The 24089-nt window shown below is 40.8% G+C and overlaps 1 protein-coding gene across 2 annotated transcripts in view; it reads left to right on the top strand.

Annotated features, from left to right (window-relative positions):
- The window catches only part of CTNNA3 (catenin alpha 3), a 419154-nt gene that overhangs the window by 230003 nt on the left and 165062 nt on the right, over positions 1 to 24089 (top strand). For both annotated transcript variants that reach the window (XM_072930782.1, XM_030275560.4), the window contains exon 8: positions 19405 to 19485. In XM_072930782.1, coding sequence (XP_072786883.1) covers positions 19405 to 19485 — 81 coding nt within the window. The remainder of the gene's footprint in view (positions 1 to 19404; positions 19486 to 24089) is intronic.

Here is a 24089-nt window from a genome sequence, read left to right as displayed (position 1 = left end):
GTGCAGCTAAGCTGTGCCTCTGTACCTAGAGCACTGCTGCTGCTGTCTGTTCCTATAGCTGTCATGTAAACTTCTAGTGCCAGGTGATAAACAGCATCGAGGCGGTAGAGATGTTTATCTGGAGAGTTTTAGTGACAATCTTGTTCACTGGTAAACAAGGATATGAGGCACAAAACAAGCTCAATCCACTGCATCGTGCTTTATATGATTAGACAGACTTTTTCATGTGATGTGGCTTCAAATCCTGTTTGCTCTTCTGCCCTCAGAGATGCCTGTATTATTAAAATTTTGAGACCAAATCTATGAATGCATTTATAGTTTATAACAACCTTATCTGCTGTTACAGGAAGCTGCTGCTGCTGCTGTTGTTGTTATTATTATTATTGTTGGTGTAAGGATTGTCACATTTTGTTCCTGTGTTCAACCATGTGGCCCACTAAGTTTTGGCAGCCTGTCTGCTCCTTCCAATATTACCCAGTCAAGTTTTAAAGGATGTAAAAGAGCTTGCTAAATACAGTTTTAATATATAAATGTTCTTTTCTACCAGTTAACATAAAGCCACTTGTAGTGTAGCCTGTGAAACCATTTCAGTGTACGGTTATGAATAAATACCTGACTGTGATGTTGACAAATATTTCAAAGTAAGCCTAGTACTTGGGGTACAGTCTTACTCATGTTATTACAACATATTTGGTGTGTCAGTAAGGAACTACTTTTTGAAGGCATTGCAAGTTGCAGATGTACTGTTTTCTTGTCTGGTCTTTGCTGTTTTCAAGTAAGTATTATAATTCTTGTTTTACAATAGACTAAAGATGAACATGTGGTAATGTCAGAGCATTAATCACTGTGATAACGGCTGATGAGGAGGCTGATACCAGCCCTCCATTACTGTGATGAGTGTTGTCTTCAGTGCATTTACTTGTTTCCAACAGGGACCTCGTCCAAGTGCATTGTGCGTAAGGAGATGAAAAAGGTTTTCAGAGTTCATCACACACCCAGGTGAACATTAGAGACACGGTGTCACGGCATGATTAATGTGACAGCTGATCCAGTCTTCCCCAAACAGTGCCAGCTCTTTGTTGCATTGACTGCGACTCGGCTTTATCATCAGGCTTGATAATACTCTGCAGCAAAATTTGCTTGCCACAATAGCACAGAAGCTTCAGAGAGGACGTGGTCCTGCAGATCAAAGCAGGCTGGTAATTGCACTTGTCTGTTCTGTGTTTACCTGTGTCAGCTCCAAATTACTTCCAGTCTTACATCCGAATGGCGTTTTTTTGGTGATTGTATCTGTGGCTTGACCTTGCTTTTATTTCCTGGCAGACACATTTCCCTGGCCCTAGAAGTATTATTCCTTGATACCAACTGTTTTCCACCCAAGGTGAACTTATAAGAATCTATCTCCATATATTGTGTTTTTCATGTGAAAATATGCCCAGTTAATACCTGCTGGTGAATAATGTACAGGGAATCATGCGTTAAAATTATTCCTTATTTTTCTTTGAGCAATAGAGATGAAAATATGCTTCCCTGTTTTCTGGCCAGCACACGTTGTCCAATTTCCCTTTTAAGAGTAACAGGGTTAATCTAATAGAAAATAAGTTGCAAAAATACTTTAAAGGGACAGACATTTCATAATTTTTTTGGTATATGATACTAAGGTTAGAGGGAGACTTTTTCTTCCTGGGGCCCGCAAACGTCTTTCTCCTTTATTTCAGGTAAATGGAGAGTATATGTTGGATTTCTTCCTCTTATTTCTTTTTGCTGCTGCAGCTCATCTGCTTTAAATTTCCTGCCACTTGAATATTCTTTATGCTATTTTTTTTTCTTAGCTTCTTTGAAAAATTGTTTTTCTAGTCCCATATCCCTCTTTTGATGGATATAAAGAGTGTATTATGCATATTTGATATTAACTGTGGGACCTGAGTAAAGAGCCCATATAGTAGTCAGAAAGCTCCAGGTAAAAATATCTGCAAATAGTCTGTGTTGCTGGTACTAAATTATCCATCAGGAGTGCCTTCCTGTGGACAACGTTTAGGTGCATTGACCACGTGCTGTGTGTTCACTCATGGGAGACAAATCAGGAAGATTGCTGCTTGCTGTAGACATTCTTGATTTTCTGGTGAAGAACATTCTTGCACTATGGAATAGTCATTGTAATTTGTTCCATTTGTATGAAAAGAGGACAACCAGAGGATCAAGCCCAGCTCTTGTTTGCTGGGCTGGCACCTGGCAGGGCCCAGGGAGCGCTGTGCGTGGAGCTGCACGGAGGGGCCCAGGGAGTGCTGTGCGTGGAGTGGTGTGGCTGGGCCCAGGGAGTGCTGTGCGTGGAGCTGCACGGAGGGGCCCAGGGAGTGCTGTGCGTGGAGCTGCACGGAGGGGCTCAGGGAGTGCTGTGTGTGGAGCTGCATGGAGGGGCTGCACGGAGGGGCCCAGGGAGTGCTGTGTGCGGAGCTGTGTGGCTGGGCCCAGGGAGCGCCCTGCGTGGAGCTGTGTGGCTGGGCCCAGGGAGCGCCCTGCGTGGAGCTCCATCCCGCTGGGGCGGCACCAGTGCTGCTCCCCAGGGTTTGGTGTTCATTGTCTGCAGTGCTGATCTGGGCAGGGCATGGAGGCCACCCTCACACCGTGGCCAGGTGACACCAGCCTGGGTCAGGAGGGCTCTGTGCAGGGATATGCACAGGCTGGATCCATGGGGCAGGGCCAAGGGTGTGAGGTTCAACCAGGCCAAATGTCAGGTCCTCCCCTTGGATCACAACAAACCCTGCAGCTCCAGGCTGGGCAGAGGGGCTGGAAGGCAACGGGAAAGGCCTTGGAGGTGCTGGTGGCAGAGGCTGAACATGAGTCCAGGTGTGCCCAGAGGGGCAGCAAGGCCAAGGGCACCTGGGCTTTCACTGTCCCTGAAGGCGTTTAAAAGGCGTGCGTGTATGTGGCACTGAGGGACGTGGCTTAGTGTTGAGCTTGGCATTGTTGATTGAATGTTTGGACTTGATGATCTTACAGGTGATTTCCAAGCTTAATGTTACAGGGATTCCATATTTCTCCTGTGCCAGGCTCTAGATCTGCTTGAAGTTATCTGGGACTCTGCCAGCCGCAGTCTGAGCACACTGATGTCGTCCTCTCTCTTGCATTGTGTGGCTTGGAGGATTCCTGGTATGGCACAGAGACCCTGAGAAGGATCTGTTTGCAATTCTGTGTGGCAGGAGAGAGAGGAGTGATTTAAATTGGGCTTTAGCTCTTTAGATGATGGTTTGTTAGTGTTTGAAGCTGGAGTTCTGACTGGGGTGTAACAATGTGACACAAATCTATTCACAAAGCTCTTCCCGGTAAAATTATTTGCAATGCAAATGTATTTTTGGATACTGAGTACTGTCTTTGCTCAGTGTGTGCTCTGTGTCTGGCGACAAGCTCGTTGAGGAAAATGAGAAATGGCTGTAAACAAAGAAGGACTTGGAAGTTCGTCTCCTGCCTCTCTGATCACTAGGGGTAGCTGTTCTTCGGCATTCCATTAGCGAGAGCTGCCTTAATCTCTGGGAGAATGTGGCAGAGAATCCTTAGCTGGTATGGTACAGAGAACAGGCGTCACTGTATTTTTAGGGCCATGTCATGTGAGAGATATATTAATGAGAGACTCAGTAATGGATGAGAAGGTGTAGTTTTCCAAAAGCATTTGACTTGTCCAAGTTGTATTTAAGGAATAAAGAATAAAAATTGTATTTAATGTATAAAGAACAAAAGGGATGGAATCTAAACATAGTCTTGAGCAGAATCTGAAAATGTTTATAGATTTTGTATTGTTAAACTAAAGTGGGACTTAGGTATTCTTTAGCACAGTGTTTTGTAGTCTGCAGATAGGAAATGTATTTTACAAAATGCATTGATCTTGATTTGTAATTGAATCAAGTTGTCTTCATTGAGCCTTAGGTGAATGGGACTCTTGTTAGCAAAATAGAGTAAGAAAGGTTTGAATATTGTTCTGGCATGTGTCCAGAAACAGAAGAGCTTTTTAGAGTGTGTTAGAAATGTGAATAGTCTCAAAACTTGTCGAGGTGAATTCTTCATGAGGTCACAGGTGGTACTCGACATTCTTTGTAGGAACCACCAGCTTTTAGAGTTTCAGTCTGAGTCTTCTGTGCTGGCTCCTGTCACTTTACAGTACATGGTGCTATGGAGGGGAGTGAAATTAGAAGCATTTTTCTGTTTAGCAACATTTCCTATTAATTTAAATACAAATTCCAGAGTGGTGCCAATGTTGTTTGTGCTCTAAATAGGTGCCCACATAAAATAAAACAAAAAAGTTGCGCACACATATAATTTAGGGTATTTTCTGGCTTATTATTACACTCATTGAATCAGAAATAGGTCTCATTTAAATATGGAGTAAAAATTGGATCAGTCTTTTCTTACACTTTACCTGTTTCAACAGTGTACATATCACTATGCATCAAGGAGCGTGAGCATGTTTTGTGGAAGCTGTTTTGTGTTGCAGTGGGCGTCACAGGACACTAATTGCTAATGAGAGAGGACTAACTGTTGCTAACTGCAGAGGATGCTCACTGCTTCTGCAACAGCTGAAGCATATTTTAAACAAATATTTTGTTTCTCGAACTTCAGTTTTTCTTCCAAAAGATTGGAGAAAAACTGCTTGGTAAAGCCCTGCTTTGCAAGTCCACATTGCTCTCTAATAAGTCCACAAGTAAACCCATTGACAGTTACAGATGCTGTGTTCAGAGCTCCCTTCCGAGATGCCATTCTGTCATCTGGCTCGTTCCTGCTCAACTCTCCCTCTTCCATTACAGAACTTATTCCCAAGGTGAGAAGCAGTTCATTTTCTGCCACAGCCTCAGTTGGTTGGTGCCTTCATTGTATGGCAGTGTCTCTTCATAGTAGGCTTGAAACGGACAAGCACTTCCTTCTCAGTGATGATGTGGTTTTTAATTCCCATTAATCCTTTATAAATTCAGAAATGGCAGTGTTGTATGAAACAACATCCAAAATTTAAAGGTAACAAGAGCTGGCATTTCCTGTTGTTCTCTGCCCCACATTGAGTGTTCACTGATGCTGGAATTGAGTTCCTTGATTTTTGTTTCATCACTGATTTCCATCGTATATAATTTAGAGCCCCTGAGTATGCTTCTCTTTGATATTTCAATTATATATGAAAATGAAAGCAAAGTGTTGTTTGTGCTGCTTGTCCTTATTTTTTTTTTTTTTAGCTTTGTCAGCAAAGTTGTGTACAGGGTATTGAGGTTTACCAGCTTCTTTCAACTGGCATTGAATACATTGAACCTTTCAGTTTTGTTGTCTTGGTTTTATTTAGGCTCAGGTTACAGATAAAATTTGAGTGTATTTATTTTTCAAAATTATATTGGATGGCATTAGGTTAGATCATTTTTTAGTGGATGAAATTTGTTAAAAGCATAGTACTTACTTGTGTACTCCACATTTCCCAACCTTGTGATTGCTACCAAACCACTTTTAAAACTGTTCAGAATGCAAAATTAAAATGGCAACATTTTCAGTAAACACCATACCTAATATATAGTGGGATAAGTAGTTAAAGATCTTTTATATAATATGGGATCTTTATTTTTTTATCGCCTGGGGACTAAGTGGCTATTATAGTGTATTTCCTTCAGCCTATTTGATCTCCCCCATGCACAGAATTTCTGCTGGCACTTGGATAGTGTTGGCTGCTTGCTGCAAAAACAGCCACGAAGTGAACAGGGCTAGAAGCATCTTTTTTGGGCTTCTGCAGAGTATGTGTGCACTCATGTTCTAAACAAAACCCACCCTTAAAGTTTTTGCAAGCGCGACAGTAACCTTCTTCCCTCTCCAAATTTCTTGAAACATGGATAAGAATACCCATAAGCTCCCAGTGCACATTGCCCATACATTGCCAGGGACTTCTCAGAGCATTTCTGCTGTGCTGCTTATAGTGGATTTAACTGACATGTTTTAAGAGTTTGTTTGTCCCGGTCCCTATAGCCTCTATCTACCAGTATTGCTTAAAATTTAAGAGACACAATGCTTTTTTTTTTTTTTTTTTAACATGCTTACAAGTGCCATGGGATTATCATGATGGTTTAATGAAAGCACATTCTCTTGTCCATCTGTCAGCTTTTGGCTTTGGACGTGGCCAGTGTGGGGTACATGAAGTCATCCTGTTTGACTGCATAATTTGCAACACAAAGTTCCTTTCTCCTTTTTCTCAGAGTGGTGTAAATCAGACATAGCTCCAGTGCCCTGCAGCTCTGTCTGCTGTTCTCTTCTGATCACTTGGGACACAAGTAGTTGTACTGAGAGATTTGATGGGATTCCCCCAAAGCCAGAGAATCTCTTAGCTGGCACCTGCTCTGCTAACACAGGCAAGGAGCAGTTCGGGGCAGGCATCATGGCACATCCAGTTACTGGCATCTTCTGGCTTCAGTGGTGTGGTTCTCTCTGGCTGTGCTCAGCTGCCAGAGGTCCTTTGGATGCTGTGTGAGGAGCCAGGTGTGTCTGAGCCTGGATTAGCAGCAGGACCTCTGGGGACATTGAGGCTCTTCCCAGCCAAGTTGCCATGCCCAGCATGGCTGGATGATGCACCAGTTTGCATGAGCCTTCAGCTTTGTGGCTGGCAGGTCTTAGTGCTTGGTTTGGTTTCCTCAGCTCAGGATCTGCGTGCGTGCAGTGCTCTTATGTCTTGCTGCCCACCTGAGGTTTCCTCAGTGTAGCAAAAATGTGTGTTGTATTTAATTTGTTGTTGTTATGGATGAGTGTAGAAGTGTATCAGTAACCTTAAAAAAATCGTGAGCTGGAATTTTATAGTCTTAAGCAAACAAAACTAAGCCCTGGTTCTGCAAACTCATTTCATTTCCAAGTATCCTTCTCTCTCATGCCTTCTGAGTAGGAAACAACTCTTCCATAATTCATAATTTAATTTCTTTTTTGTAATTACAGAAGAAACCTTGCCTGGAATATTGGCTTTGCCTTTTCTGCTTAGCTTTCCCAATCTCATTCTTTTATGATTTTGAATTAACTCTTATTAACATTCTTTGCAGATGCAGTGTCACATCAGCCTTGTGCTTTAAGTAATAGGGTTTACTACAGCATCCATTTTCACTTAGGCTATAAGCACAATCTGATATAAAGCCTTTTCACGTACAATTGCTCTAGAGTTTTCTTGAATCTCATTTATGTGGTTTTGTTCAATGATTATTTTTACTTGTTTTTAATAGATAATATTGTCATTGAAGAGGTATTTTGCCTACTTTGGAAGATATACTCTAATTAAAAATGAACATATGGCACCCTTGAATATCCCTGAAAAGCAGATGTTTAAATGTATACTTTCCATGTGAAAATTTTAGTAAGTTAATAAAGGAGGATTCCAGCCTTTGTTTTTAGGCAATGCTTGTTGTGGCAGTCTGCAAACATGGCTCTCTGAAATTTATTACATTCAGCAAGTGCATTTGAAAGTGTATTTATTTACATACAGAAGATGATGCCAAATTGAAATCACACTTTCAGCACTGGGCCTTTTAATGTGTTTTATACTTTTGTCAGCGATTGATATTTGAAGTGATTCCACTTTTTTCTCCCCAACAAACCGACACACAATTCTCCTTGTAATTTTCAAATATTGAGGTCAGGATATCTTCTGGTGGAACAGGAGTGAGGGGAGGAGTTACAGAAGAGGGTTTCCATTCTTCTATACCGTTCCTGGTGTGAAAAAGAACCGTTCACTTTGAAAATTTAAAAGGTTTATTAAAACTTAGGAAAAACACAACAAAAGAACTACATAAGGAAAAATTTGTACACTGGGAGCTGCCCTCGTGGGTACCACGTGGTAGGTTCATCTTCAAGATGGATGCTCAGTCATTTACACCCATGGGTGGGGGGGGGTTTGCATCAGCCAACCCTGGCCCCTCCCAAAGTCTGTCAGTCAGGTTTTCTTTGCTGTTTGCTGGTGGAGATTGCTTTCTTGTAGCTGGATTGGAGGTCAGGTGTTGCCATGCCCCCCCAGCACCAAGCTTTTCCATTCCAGCTGCCCCATGCCAGGGGCACTTGTGCCCTTCTTTCTACCTGTGCTAGACACCCCAGGCTGTCTGACAGCAACAATACAGGGGGGGGGAAGGGGAACTATGGGGAGAACAGAGGACATTTAAACTACAATAACATAACTATATACATCAGTAAAGCTTCTCTTCATAGTCACACAATAGTTATTTCGTAATTGCGAGAGCCAGTCATCTCATTATCCATCTCTAGCACTAAAATAATAGCAAGTATTTTATTCATGGAAGTCTGAAGTAAAATGAATATGCCTAGTAAGTATCACATTATTTTTATTCTAGGAGTCATGCTACCAATTTTACTACATGATTAAGTCTCTTCATGAAACTTACTAACAGTATTTATATATCAAATTAATATAAAATTGGCTTTTCTTTGATTTGGAATGTTTAAACGTGGCTTTCAAATATGGTAAATTGAGAGGTTTGTACACTTGCTGTTTTGAGCCTCTCATCAGATCAGTCTGCTGTTCTGGCAGCTCTTTCAGTCCAAAGTGGGTTTACAATGTAAGCTAAAATACAGTCTGACATATTCACCTGTGTTTATTTTTGCATTTCTGTGTGTGAGGGTTGTGAAGGGTGTGAAGAAGGTATCTGTGTGCTGAGGTGCAGAGGCTCAGGCACAGCGGTGGCAGCAGCTCTGGAGCAGCAGGAGCGGAGATGAGGAGGTTCTCACAGTGCCCAGCGCTGTGCCCAGCCCAGGGAGCGCCTCAGTGCCACTGCTCCTGCTGGCACCGTGTGCCACGGCCCCTCAGGGCACTCAGCATGGCACAGGAGCCTGCTCAGCAGTGGCTGCTCCTGCTGGCACGGTGTCCCACGGCTCCTCAGGGCACTCAGCATGGCACAGGAGCCTGCTCAGTGCCACTGCTCCTGCTGGCACCGTGTCCCACGGCTCTCAGGGCACTCAGCATGGCACAGGAGCCTGCTCAGTGCCACCCTGCTCCTGCTGGCACTGTGTGCCATGGCTCCTCAGGGCACTCAGCATGGCACGGGAGCCTGCTCAGTGCCACTGCTCCTGCTGGCACCGTGTGCCACGGCTCCTCAGGGCACTCAGCATGGCACAGAACCTGCTCAGCGGTGGCAGGGCTGTCCTGCTCCAGCCAGAGCCTCTTGCAGAGCCCTCCCTGGCACCCAGCACTGCAGCTCTGCACGGCTGCTGGCTGCCACCCGCCCTGGCACTGCGGCCCCTGGGAAGAGCTGGTGTGGCTTTTGGCAGCGTGGCACTTTATCAGCAATTACATGAGAAACTTTAGAACTGTCTGCCAGCTAAGGAATGGAGGTGGTAACTGCTTGCCCGTGCTAGAACAAACACAAGAATAAAGGAGACTTCCCTAGCAGTGAAGTGTTGTTGGAGTGCAGTGTGGGTTTGCCCCTAGATGCCCTTTGTCACTCCTGTCCAAGCAGCCAAGAGTTCCTGCAGGGTGGCAGCTGCTCTGAGCTGGCTGCTCCAGCAGCAGCAAGGGAGAGCCCAGAGTGGGCACTCGGTGCCTTTCCTGGGGAAACGTCTCAGATCTTCCACACTGGGGTATGGAATGTGCCCACTTCTAGGGTATGCAAACAGCAGATCTTTCAAAGACCTTGATTACAGGACCCACAACCTGAATATTTATTTTGTATAAGTAGATCTTATATGCATTTATATAGAAATGCAAACTATAAATGTTTGAATTTTCATGCACAACTAGGGAACCATATTTATGAAGATCCTACTTAACCTTTTGCTTTTAATCTTCTGGCTGTATTTTTAACATGTCTTAAACTTCACATGAAATTCAGTAGCACACATTTACAGCAAGAACAGGTTACTCATTAGATTTCATCTAAGTATTTAATTTATTTCATTGAAAGTTAAAGGATTTAGTATAAATCTTAAAGGAAAAAGGTCTTTGAGCTCCATAATATTTTTGATTTATCCCAAATAATTCCTAATGACTTTCCTGCTGATTCTGTTCTAGTTATGTCTAGGAGTCTACATTTCTCCTTTCATTTTTTGCTGTTCCTCCATGGAGCTGATGATAATTATATGAAAATTTAGGTTAATTTATAATAAATTAATTCCTTGGCCAATTGGAAATGTGAATAGTTTAAAAAATTAAACATGAATATTTGCATTTTCAATCTAGACAAAAGTTCTCGACAACATTTAAGGTAAAAGTCCTCAGAAAATGAACTTCCAGGATGAAGTATGATTGCTATGTTGGAATGTCAGAATTATTGCATACTGAGTTTGAATGTTTCCACAGGTATATTTGGGGTTTTTTTCTGTGTAAAAATAAATAGGGCAAAAGCCCAGGGAATTTCTGCATAGGACTGCAGAGGAATATGCCCTGAATAGCAGACTCTCCTGATCTCATGCAGGATTCTGCAGATCCCAGCCCTGCAGGAGACTGTAATTTTCAGTTGTCTTCCCTGCATGCCATCACATACAGCCTCCCTTGTTCCATTTGGTAGCTGCTACTTTTAACAAATTGGGGCTTTTTTTCTCTCTTGTAGCACAGGAACCCAGGATCTTCAAGCTTGTGCTGTGAGTCTAATCACACAGCCCAAGGAATGCACTGATTTCTCACTCAGCAAATCCATCTGTGGAGTAAATGGCTCTGCAAGGGCCCCTTTCTGGCAGTCCTCAGTATGAAAGCATTATTCAAACTCTCTTCTTCCAACCTCTTTTGTGTGCCTTCCCCCACAAGTGCTAACATCAGAGTAGATGATGTTAGCACTTGTGGGGGAACTAGAGTAGATCTCTAGCTAACAACAGTGAATTTTTAAATAACAGAGTATTTGGAATGTTTAGTCATGAGCTTTTAGGAATACCACCTCAGAGCTGTTTCATGGTGTTGCTGTAAACAGGGGTATGTTTTGTTCAGGCGTGACTGAATTCACCCAGTGAAGTGATGGCATCAACTACCATTTGCTGTATTGATCCCCTGAACCTTCTGTGTTCCTCCTTCTTACCTTATAGTCTTCTGTACAGACTGGACATGTGTCAGAGAAATTCACACAGTCTGGATCGCCATTCACACAGGATGCTGGATAGTGTTCAGTGGAAGTATTTGTAAATTTGAGAACTTAACTTAGACCTTTCCCTAAAACTGGACTTTCGTTTACTACACATGCTGAACTGCCTCCCAGCTTCCTAGATTCACTGCATGACAGTACGGTGTTAAATTAAATTAATTACTCTGGGTTACAAAGGGATTAACTAATACAATTAATACATAATTGAATGGAATCACATTTTTTGGTCTGTTTGGGATTTCAGCATTTAATTTTATTTAGAAGTACAGTTTTGAACAGAGCCACATCCATGGCATGTGTGTTATTTGAAATTACCAAGCTCTGCCTGGTTCAGAGCTGAAGTCTTGGATAAGTAGCTCTTTTCTGGGGTTTCTGTCTGTAGGCCAAGTTCTGTCCTGGGTCCACCCATATTTATCTCAAGCTGCTTCATTGTGGGGAGATACACAGAAGTGTTTAAGTTATGTGGGAGTGAAAATCAGGGAACTCAATCTTCATTACCCATCCAATGTGATATAAGAGTGTGCTCAGTTTTCTGTTAAAAGAAAGCAGCACATCATGTCTGTTCTATGAGTGATCATGAACAGTATCATAGAGATTTTCCCAGAGCAATGAGTGTGTAAACACAGCAAACTTAATTTTCCTGTTCTACCTTCCTTATCTCTCCATGGTACTGTGGCAATACAGGGAGAAAGCATGAGGGTACTGGAGGGCATGGACTGGCTATGAGGACTTGGAAGATTTTTTTATAGAAATACAAATTTTTAGTCACCCTGTATATTTTTAAATAGATATTGTATGTATATGTATTTATAATGCTGTTTGAGTGCTGTCTCTTAAGTGTACAGGAATCTATATGTGTAGCATGTTGTGCATTAAAATACCACCTCAAAAGCCACAGTAAGCTTGTGTTTGGTTCCTTAAAAAATGCAGGATGTGCCTTTGCTGTGCCACTTTGGAGCCTGCACTAACTTAGTCTGTCCCTAGGTATGGCAGAATGTGAGTGCTTAGTGCTGGACATTTTTCCCTATTTATGGCTGCTATTTAAGAATGTAACTTTCAGATTTAAAGTACAGCTAAGAGTTTTAAACAATCTGAATGAGAAGAACTGTCTCAGCAACTCTACTATATTTTATTTTGAATTTTCTTCTACCTCCATCCCTTTCCTCTTTCTCATAGCAGCATATAATCTCCAAGCAATTTATATGATAGTTCATCATAGGAAAGTCTTGTGCTGCTGCTGCAGAATGAGATTTTCTCCAACTAATTTTCTATTTTCCTACTGTAAAACTGCCAGAGCACTTTGGTGAAAGGTAGATGGATATTCAATTAAAAACTAGTATGGACTAGAAACTTAGAAAATTGCTTCTTAGTAAAAGGCAGATTAACCTCAAGTATACTTCTTGCTGTCAGTTCAGTGGTATTGCTCTGTTTCCACTTATGTTTGCCATTCCTTCCTGCATCATCTGTGAATGACAGTAACATTGGATTAATAGAAATTTAATGTCGTTTTTACTCCCTGCTGATTCCTCTGATAGGTCTGGAGTGGAAATACAAACCAAAATAAAGTCCTGCAGGCCTTTAAAGTTTCTCTATCAAGTTTTAAGACTGTCATATTTCAAATATGAAGTGCCTGTGGTGTTTGGTTTTTGCATTAGAGGTAGTAAGAGATGGTTGATAGTAAGTAATGGTTGTACTTGCCCTGCAACACGCTGGGTATGACACATGCACTTCTTGGGACACTTCTCCCCCAATTGCTACTAGAAAAGTATGGGTGTTTTTTCAGGATCACCTTGGAGTCATGCTGAACTTTTATAATATTCCCAATGTGAAAAAGTAGGAGAAAAACTGTTATAAGGAGATATTTGTCTTATGTATCAGAAGAAAACAATAAAAATTTAGAATAGTTTAGGTTCCTCCACAGCTGCAGCTGGCTGCAGGGGTGTTTTGGAGAGTGGATTAAGCAGCACATCAGAGCCGATGGGATGGGACCTGTCCCTGCCCAGCTCTCCAGCCACTGCTGTGTCTGCATCCAGCCTGGGCAGTCCTGAGCTCTGCTGCCTCCCTTCCAGAATCAGCCACACTGGGTTTGTCCTGGCTGATTTATCTTGGTCAGCTACAGACCAGCTGTACCGTGACAATACAATCTGCATATTATCCTTCTTTCTGAGATTTTAGGGTTCATTGGGATCTGCACATTTCAGTGTTTCAGTGTTTTTTCTAATAATTTAAAGGGTTGTGCATTTCAGTTCTGGGTTTTTTAGACTGTTTGTTTTGTGCTCGTCTAGAATGAAACTTAAAATTTGTTTTGCAGTATTACAAACTACATGTAACTGAATGCCAAAAAAGGTTAATGCTGAGAGGCTTTAAATTCTAGGCTGTTCCTGCATATTGATTGGAAAAGGGTAATTGACACAGGAAGGAGAGCCCTTAGTACTCCAGTTGTAGCAGTGGAGGTTGAGGTAATTAATTTCTTATGAGGCACTTCACATCTCCCAGCATTAGATCCATAGGGAGTATTCCATGAGGGCTTGAAGAGGAAGAAAATGACAATCTCATATTGAAACTGTTGAGGAAAAAAACCTCTCTATAATGAGAAACAGTTCCACATGAAAGAGTCCTTATTTGCTCACTTGCATATGATTTTCCATACCCCTTTTAAAAAAATATGCTTACCAGTTTATCACAGAAATGGGTTTTCTTGAGCCAGGTGTCTTTAAAAAAATCACACTGGGGTGGGTGTGTTAAGAGTAGGAAATCTGTGTCACTGAGTGAGTTACAACTTAAAGTACTTGTGGGTTCTTCATTTGTGTTTCCCATATTAAAAGAAAAGGTAATGTACTTCTAAATTAATTTCCCTTTCCAGGCTTTGATGTACAGGAAAAATAGGCTTTGAAATGCTGTATGAAAAGGCTTGGGAGCTTTTACCTTTTCACAGGAAAAATGTCAGAAATGTCAGATTCTGCCTTAACTGCCTTGTCAGAGGATTCCTTGAATAACTTCTGCAGTATTCATGTCAGAGATTTCTCAGGCAGTGAATGCTGTGCATGTAATTGTTCATGCATCTAAATAGTTCCATGTTTTGATGGGGTTGCTTTGTGCTCAAGGAGTTGTTCTTATCCACTTCCAGGATGGGGAACCAGGAGGTATTTAAAACATTTTGTTTGAAAGTGGGACACGTACATGAAAAGAATAACTGTAAACAACCAGTTTTTCTCCAGCTCGGCACAGGCTTGTCCACTGAGTTCTGCAGGTTTGGAGAAAGTCATTGTTTTGTTCTGGTGTGTTTAACCAGACATGCCTCCTCCAAAAAGCAATCTTGGCTTTTACTTGGACATTGCACTTTGAGGAACAAGCTGAAAATTTGAAGGATAAAATAATATTTAAATTAATTCTGCCTTTAAGGGGCAAATCTCAGGGCCTAGCGATATCCAGATTGGTACAAAGGGATGCATGGGGGTTCTGCCCCACACTTGGCATTTCTCCCATAGCCAAACTGTCATCTTGGATTTTTTTCTCTCTGTGTGACCTTCAAGGTTACAAATCCTTCATCCCCTCCTAGCAAAGAATGTAGGAAGTGGTATTAGTTTCATTTAGTTACTGATGGCTGAAGCACAATGTTAACTAATTCTGGCAGCCATGAACCAGCTGGGATAAATCAAAGACTGCCACAGGATTGAACTAGACCTTCCCTTATAAAACCTTATGGGCTTCTTTGGGGCTTTTTTGAGACAGATGCTTGTAGATGTCTTTACTTAGTTGAGTTTCACAACAGGATTTGACAGATCAGGGGTTCTGTAAGCTGTATGTGAAAAAAAAAATCCTGTCATTGCACAAAAAATTGAGGTTTGGAAATGTCCCAAGTAATGACAAAATTGTTTCACCATGCAAAATAAATTGTAAAATTGCTTTTTATACAATTTTCTTCTAATCTTATGGTTTTCATTAGAATTCATAGTGGCTTTATAAATGAAAAGAACAGCCATTTATAAATTCCATATGCAAAAAAATACCGTATGTTACATGCTAAATTGTAACAACAGATATAAAATGCTTGGTGTCTCTATAGAGGCTGTGGCTTTGCTTTAATGTCTTACCTAAGTTGTGTAAGAGTTTGTTTTTTGGTTTTTTTTTTTAATTAAGGTGCAATATACAGGACCCTCTAATTGCTGAGCATAGGATTATTTGCAGTCAACACAGAGGCTGAACCAGTCAGTCATTTAATTAGAGCTCTGACATTTATTAACTTATTGTAGTATTGATTGGTGTTTACCTTACAGCTTGGCTTCTTTTTTAAGAAGAGAATTTCTGTAGAGAAATTGATTTTGATAAATGTGCTATTCTTTTTTTAACTAAAACTGGTTTTGGATACATAGAACTTTATCAAAAGCTGTTTATCACAGAGTCATGGTACAGCTGCTGCAGGCAATTGACAGAGGGCAGGTTTAGAAAAGACACAGGGAAGAAATTCCTCCCTGTGAGGGAGGTGAGGCCCTGGCACAGATGCCCAGAGAAGCTGTGGCTGCCTCAGGATCCCTGGAAGTGCCCAAGGCCAGGCTGGATGGGGCTTGGAGCCACCTGGGACAGTGGGAGGTGTCCCTGCCCAGGTGTCCCTGCCCAGGGGCTTGGAATGAGATGGGCTTTAAAATCCCTTCCAACCCAAACCATTCCATCAATTGTGGAATAGACAAAGAAAATCATGCTAGTAGATAGCATTTTTAAATTTTTATTTATTCCTCCCAAGATTGGACAATGGCTATTTGGGAACAGACACATCCCCTGAAACAAAACATATTATTAACTTCTGGCCACAGACCTTTAAATATGGGAATATTGGCCTAAGTACTAGAAGAGATTCAGATGATCACTTAAGTAGTTCTGCCCATATCTTCCTTATACTCTACTCTATACAGTGCACCTATCAGGTAAACATTTGTGGGCCTTCAGAAGTACCAACAAAGTGAAAATAAAACCCTTCTCAGAGTATCTATATAGTCCTTTAAGGCCAAGTTGACAAAGTCTGGAGCTTATGGAATTCCTGCAGTCCTTGTTGCCGCTGGCAGCTGCTGGCATGTACCTACAGAGGCTTGGCTGGAGTTCTGAGTTCTGAGTTCTGAGTTCTTGGTTCCTGAGTCCTGCCAGGCTGTGCAGATGTCGTGCTTTGCACCTGAGTACCTTGGGGTGCAGAAGGGTCTGGAGTGCCTGGGCAGGTCACAATGCCCTGCTGCTGTAAATGAACTCCATCAAAACCAGGGGTGATATGGCCATGTGTTTCAACTGAGAATCTGCCTGTGTGTGTGTCCTGGTTTAAATGGAAATCCAGCAGAAAAGATTTTCTGCAAATGTGGGTTTTTGAGACATTCAACTAATGTTGTTTGCCAGTGTGTGAAATAGATGGGCTTGTATTATTTCCAGTATCCAGCATTTATCTTCAAGTTATCCAGTGTTAATTAAAAATACTTATTTTCACTCAGTGGAATATTAATAACACCGTGACTTAGTGCTTGTAAAATGTTTCAAATGTTAAAAAAATGCATTGATATAGGAACTGGGTATTGCTTTAAGGATTTTCACAAGGGAGCCATATAGCTGTTATTATTTTACAGGAGAAAACAGTAGGTGAGTGCAGGATAACTGAAAGTGTGCATAATTTTCCTAGCCCTTTCCTAATCCAGTCCCTCTGTAGAAGCAAGAAGGAACTGTTTCAGGCTGGGCGTGTTTGTTTGAAGTCCCGCAGTCAGCAGAAGGATTTCATTGCCACGCAGAGGCAGAGGAGTGAGCGGCTCCATCTCTGGGGAGTGACAGCTGCACTCTGCCGAGCGCGGAGGGGCTCAGGTCACCTTTGGTTTCGCTGTGCCAGCATTGCAGAGGACACTTGGCAGACATGACATCTGCTCCTCTTTGCTTATTCAAGAATGTGAGCATCTCGTGTGGCTCCTGGGCTGTTAGTGTCAGCTGCAGGTGGAGTCTGAGCTTTAGGGGAACGCACAGCCCAGCAGGACTGCAGGTCCAAGGGGCCAGGGGGACAGAAGCAGGAGAAGGCAGCTTGAGGCCACTGCTGTTTGAGAGTGTTCCACAGGAGACTTTGCAGCCAGCTGTTCCCCTGACTGGAGAGCACTGCACATGGTTTAGAAGTCTTTGGAAGTAGGATTTATGCAAACAGTAGGTGGGGTTTTTGATGTTTAAGTTTCTTTAGGGAAGAATGAGAGTCTGCAGTTATGAGGTTACTTGCAGTCTGGACTTGTCCATATTCTACAACCTGAAGCTGCATTTACAGTGCATTTGTAGTATGTTTTATTCCTTAGGGGAAACATGAGGTGAAGAATAACTTCATTTATAGTTGGATTTGCTTTCTCAACATAGACTATTATGTTAAGAATTTGAAAGTAAAGTATTTTTAACTTGTTCACTGTTCAATATTTTATGCCACTTGATGCCTGAGGTTATTTCAGAATAGCTGCTTCAAAGATTTAGGTTAGCTGAAAGCCAGTTGTATCATTAGTGGCCACCTTTGAAGTTACAGATTATCAGGGAATTTGAAAAATATCCCAATATTTTACAATGATTTTGTCTTTGTAGAAAAATAGACTCTAAATATAAAACTTCCAAAGGATATGCCAGTGCATTTTTGTAGTCTGAAAATGCATAGGCGTAACCTGAGTTGTATCCATCAAGTTTTTCCTGGCTCTTTTTACCTGGCAGTTCAGATGGGATCATTTTGTTTTCAAGGTTGACAAGAGGTTGCAAAGCATAATAGGGGAGTGATAATTTACTTTGGTTCCTGTGCAAGCCTTGGTGCAAGAAATGATGGCATTGCTGTGGAACAAAAGTGAGTATCCACCTCCAGGGATTCCCTAAAGGTTTTAAGGTGAAGTTCAGACCTTTCTCCAAGACCTGGTTTTGATCATCTGTTCCCTGCAAAGACTATAGCCAGTTCCAGAGATAGAAGGTCATAGGAGATTTTCTAAATAAACCTGAAAATACTAGTTCAGTTTTTAGAATAGTTCTTCCTTTCAGCTGATACAGAATGTGCTAATAATTTCATTTATGACACTGCACATTCAGTTTTAATGTAAGAGTTATTTTCTTGCAACCTCTAGTCTTAGTTTTAATATTAAGCATATTGTCCTGTTCACAGTTTAGTAAGGAAATAACTCTGACTGAAGTATAATATACAGATAATAAGCTTATACTCTTGGGTGCCTATCACAATATTACTATTTCCATATTAATTTTAATGTTATTTATAAAATGACACAGTCGTGTTCATAATAGAGACTTCTGGTGCTTGGTAAATGCTGTGGTCATTGTACATATCTGTTGCTTAGCATTTATGACAGGCTGGTTCTTTGTGCTGTAAATGTCATGTGTGCTGACTTTGTGTAAAGTGTCACTATTTGTGGTTCTTTCCTTTAGACCAGGGCAGTCCAAGGTGTCGGCAATGATTGCTTGCTTTAGGCAAACAAATTTCATCAGGCATTTTGTATTTTCATGTAGTTTCTGTACTAACAGGAAAAATAAATCCTAACCAGCTAGGAGGCACAGAAGTATTATGGTAATATTGTAGGGAAAAAAGGCTGAGTGATCCAGTGAAGTGTGAAGTACTCTTTTCAAATAGGTAACCATGATAGAAGCACTTTGGTTATAGGTGGAAATAAAAAAATTAAAATTGTTTAGAAAGTAAAACCATTTCTCTTCAGACCTCTCAAATATCTCAGTCTTCTAGATGCTGAGCATGAATGTGCTGTGTGGAATGGAGAGATTGCCATTTCATGGACAGTGTTAGCATTGCAACACCTTGGACATTTTGAAACTCACCCATCCTGTTTTACAGAAGGAAAATGAACACTACAGACAAAAGCATAGCCACACTGCATTGTGGGCACCTGAATTTATACATTGTTTTTTAGAATGAAAACATTATTTTTCGCATGAATAGGGTATTAATGGATTGCCATATTACTGTTGTTGCTGTTATTATTACTATTACTAATCATCATCATCATCATCACCACCATCATCGTCACTATCATCATAATTCTGTTCATGCTGTTTATTACACTGGGAGTATTACAGCAATTCAGAAGTTAGGAAGTGTTTATTTTGTTCCTGTGCAGTGCTTCTAAAGCATATGTTTTGACTCAACAAATTATGCTTAACATCACAAATTGGCATTCTGTGAACACTGTGGTACTGGCTCTTGGAATGTATGAAAAATTTGAAAACTCCTTCAGCATGTATGATTTACCAAATGGTCTGATGCACTGGGGACACAAAGGATGTGCTTGCTGAGGGATCCCAGACAGCCACTGATTGTTTTCTGTCCCATTGATTGCAGACTGACAAGGCAGAGAGAAGCAATGCCCTGAATGTTGCCATAGATGGTATGTGCAAGAAGACCAGAGACCTCCGCAGACAGGTGAGGCCTGGGCAAATGAAAGGTAGAAAAACGTCTTGAGGGATTCTTTTCCAATTTGCTGTTTTCAGTTTATGCATTTTGAAAATAATATTTTCTTTTCCATTTTATATTGAAGACAACTGCACCATTCCACTGAATATTTACATACCAGTTTTCAAAACTCTGGGAGAAAACCCTGCTAAATGATACTGTCTGAATATATATCTGTATGTATGCATGTCTGAATATATTTGCTGTAGATAAATATCATTAATGTACTCTAGTCATCATGTTTTGTTTAATTTTCAGTAAGCTTGAATTATTACTGGTTGGAGCAGAGACCTTGAAGGAACTATTGAGTCACTGTGTGTGGGTCTTTACAGCTGTGGGAACTCTTACACAGGAGGATTTTTGGAATGCCCAGTCCACAGTCTACCCCCCATTTTACATCCCAGTGTCCTAAAACTAATGTGAGACGTGGACCAGAATCCACAAGTTCAGTGAAGGGCAGAAGGTTAGCAGTGACATCAGCTGTATTTATACCCTTTTTCTGTAATAAATACCTTTGAGGAAAACTGCAGATTATGCTGGATGTGTATAATGTGCCCTTTCAGAAAGAAAACCCCTAGAAAGTCAGTAGTTCTTTCAGCCAAGCTGCCCCAACCAAGTACATGAAAATTTACAGCTACAAAGAACTTGAACACGCCTCTTTCATCCTGTCTCCAGCTTGGGCTTTTGATCAACTCCCTGGTGGAAGATGATCCCTCCCAACTTTGTATTCAATCTTGCAAGCCAGCCTGTGCTTCAAGTTGAGGAATAAATTCCTTCCTGCTGCCATAATCAGCCAGGGGAAGCCTTGAAAAATGAGAATAATAGAATATAAATACAGTGTTTACAGTTAAGTAGCTACCCAGTTTCTGCTTACATTCTGTCCAAAATGTGTTCAGTGCAGAGACCTGCATCACCAGCTCAGTGTATCTAGGAACCCTTCCATTCATTTTCTTCCATGAGTTAATTAAACTCCAGCTTAAAACACTTTATTGACTCTGTTACAGTGGTTAAAAGCTGTTAACTGATTCAATTTGTGTCTTTGTGTAAACCTTTGGAAAATGTTCAGGCTGAATGTAATCATGCCCAATTTATAGTCAATCTAGAACCAGTAATTTCCTCTTACCAGAACAGCTCTGTACTTCTTGACATTTTTTCCACTGGAAAGCATTTATGGGAAATATTTTATATATTTCCTTCAATTCTATATTCATACATACGTATTGTATGAGAATTGTTTTAGGAAGAATGCTTACTGCATCCGTAATTCCTGTTCTGGGAGACATGAAATTGTGAATTTTGTGCCTGCAGATATTACCGTAGAGTCTTATTTGCTTTCACTTACAAACATTTGTTACTCCGTCTCCCAGCAATTTTACAAGAAACATGAAAATTGTTGTTTGCTCTACTCTTACAGCTTTTGTAATACAGTATTTTTCAATGATAATGTGCACCTCTGCTGGTATTGTATCAGTGCTCTCAGCGGATTCTGGGCTGTGCTGTGAAGTGCACTCTGCTTTCAGTCATGACTGGGACTGCCTCTGCAAAATTTGAGTTAAAGATGAAACCTTATCAAGATGTATTTTTAAAATCCCTTCAGTGGTGCCCAGTAACCCAAACCATCAGAGCGGTGCTGCCCCAGCTGGCAGCCTGGCTGTGGGTTATACCAGGGCCCCTTTGGAACACCTTTGCACGTACAGCAAGGAGAGTGAAGGAGTGCATTTGTGTCTGTCAGGAGTGGGGGCAAAAGTAGCTGTCCCCAGAACAGCATATTCTGGGAGCTGTAGAAACTCTCTGGCTTTTCAAGGGAACTTACTTGCATTCATTTCAGGAGCTTGGCCAGTACTTACAAAGATTTTAAGCTGTTCAGCTTTATTTTGATTTGTACTTGTATTGTGCTGGAGGTGTGCTTGTCATTTCTGTGTGTGCAGTTTTACCTGGATCACTGCTTCCCTGCTGAGGAGAGCTGTACAAATATTTAGGAAGGAATTGCCCATTCATTCCAATTTATAATTATGTGAAATTACCATACTCAGTTCGTGCCTCTCAGTTCTTTCCCAGTGCAGCATGAATGGACTGCAAAGATGTTTCTCCTGTGGTTGTTCTGCAGTTCTGGCTGGTTGGTTGCTTCAATAAATATTATTCCTGATGATATTCTTATATTTTTATGTAATTTCTTCATCATGAGTAGCTGTTTCTGGACACAAAAGAGATGGCCTTCCTGGCTCCCCTTCAAAAGGGGAAAGGGGAGATCCCTCAGTAATAACTGCTCCGAGCTTTGCCCAGGACTTTTGCCAGGGTAGTCTAGTAAGGCAAGAGGTGAGTAGAGGCCAACAGAGTTTTCTGTGCTTATCAGTACTGATGCTGCATAGTGTTGCAAACAGCTGCTGGCATTTTTTTCTCTACCCTCCACTGTTTTTGACAACCTTATGCCCCATGTTTTATAAATGACATGTTCCTGTGTTATTTTTTAATGCATTTTGATATCAAAACTAAAAATTGTCCATGCTTCTGTACCAGTCTGCTCAAAGGCTAAGACCTTGCATCTTAAGAAGAAAACAGTTTGTCAGACATCATCCTTCCCCTCCTTTCCCTCTGGTGTCTCTTTTACTTAAAAATACGAGAAGAATTTTAATTATAGCACAATAACTTCCCTAGCATTGCGTGCTGGCACTACTGATGCTGTCCTTTGTTCATGTGCCTCCCTTCTGCCTAGTTAGCTTTTAGCATTTTGCCCTACAGGTGGCCAGAGTCAGAAACCTACTGAGTCATGGAAGAAATGCTTGTTAGGATTAGCATGAAAAGAAATAAATATTGCCTCAGATAATCCTTTTTTCTTTTGTATTTTCCTTTTTTTTTTCTATGTTGTACTTCTTTAATGCTACACAAGCCATTCTTTGCAACTCTCAGCTTTATATATTCCTTTGCAGAGCTGCAACAGGAACATAATTTCAAACTTGTTTGAGTTCAGCAAAGACACAGCATTATCTTTGTTTTTTTTTTTAAGAAACTGCAATTTGCTACATAATTGCAGGACAGAGCATTTCTTATGAACATAATAGTAATGATAATTTCTGTGTGAAAGGTTAATTTAGCCAAGAAAACCAGTGAAAAGCTATAGCAAAGAATTATGCGATGAGAGATAAAATTAGGCTGCTGGTTTGAAACTGGGTATCTCCAGCTCACCACAAATGTGCCTGAGGTTATTGTAGTGACACCACGTTAAGGCTGTGAAAGCCCTGCAGTCTGGGCTGCACAGAACTCCAGAATATTTCTGCTGGAGATAATCAATCATTGGCCATGGATATGATGGTTCTACAACTTTTTGTTGTTGTTTTTTGTAAATTGAAATATTAATTTTTAAATTCTGACTGTTCAAGGTCACATTCATGTACCTAGTTTTAAACAGGCAAGAATATCTGTTTTCTTTAGTGGAGCCTTTACAACAGAGAAATCATAGCAGGTAACTTGGCAGGACTGGAGGTTCGATGTATTTTATTTCTGGTAGTGAAACTTTCTAATAGTTTTTTGTATTTTAATTTCAGCTTGAATAAAGCTGAGAATGTATGAAATCCTATTCTGTATTGGAATCCCACAGCCTCTGTCTTTGTAAATGACTTTGCAGAACATACAGTGTATCCAGACAGTATATCCTAATGTGATGGGCTACAGTAGGTTAGGAGACAAAGAAACCATTCCAAACATGAATTGCTGTGTATGTTTGGAAGGTTTTTCTGTCCCTCTGGTGAGTCAGGTGAGCTGACTTTAGGTGGTGAGGCTATCCAAAAGCTAGTGGTGGAATTCATATTCAGATCTTGTCTGATAATCAGCAGATTTTTCTCCACTGTTCTTTCTGCTGTGCATGGTCACTGCCCTACCTACAAACACAGCAGCAGCATCAAAAAGATTGTGTTTTTTTCTATTTTTCTTGTGGTGGGAGTTTTTCCTTCTACTGAGTTTTCAGATACATCGGAGCAAAACACCAAGTGAAAACAGTACTTTGGCAACAGTGTGATGAGCTTAAAAACATTTCGTGTCCTTTTCTGTTCCAATCAAAATCTTTTCTATATATTGTAAAAATACTGGATTTTGAGTAGGAAATTCAGTGCATTTGATAATTAGTTTTACATTTCATGTATTGTTCCAGTTCGTTTGTTTGTTGTAGTGCTGCATGATCTAAATGAACAGTGTTCACGTGTAGGTAACATGCAAAACAACCTCTTAAGTGATGTACCAGTGATTGGTTACAAGCTTCCGTGAAGCCTGATTTAAGACAGGTAATTTATAGCAGAATGTTATACTTCTTTACTAATTTAAGTTAGAAGTTCAAGAAGAATTAATTTAAGCAGAGAAAATTGAACTCCAGCCTCATTTATAGATCTTCTTGCTCTATTAATACATTATCAGGTGGCACAATCAGTAATCTCATTCACATAATTGCCATGAAGGCTGCCATTCTGCAAAACAGACCGTGTTTCCCAAAAAGAAAATACTGTGGTAATTTTGCAATTATGAAATCATGGGATGTAGCTATTTCGTGAGTACAAACATGATTAAATTAATATTTTCTTTGTAAA

Source organism: Taeniopygia guttata, chromosome 6, assembly GCF_048771995.1.
Source record: "Taeniopygia guttata chromosome 6, bTaeGut7.mat, whole genome shotgun sequence".
NCBI lineage: Eukaryota > Metazoa > Chordata > Aves > Passeriformes > Estrildidae > Taeniopygia > Taeniopygia guttata.
The sequence above is the reverse complement of the archived record's forward strand: the minus strand, read 5'-3'. Positions and strand labels throughout refer to the sequence as shown.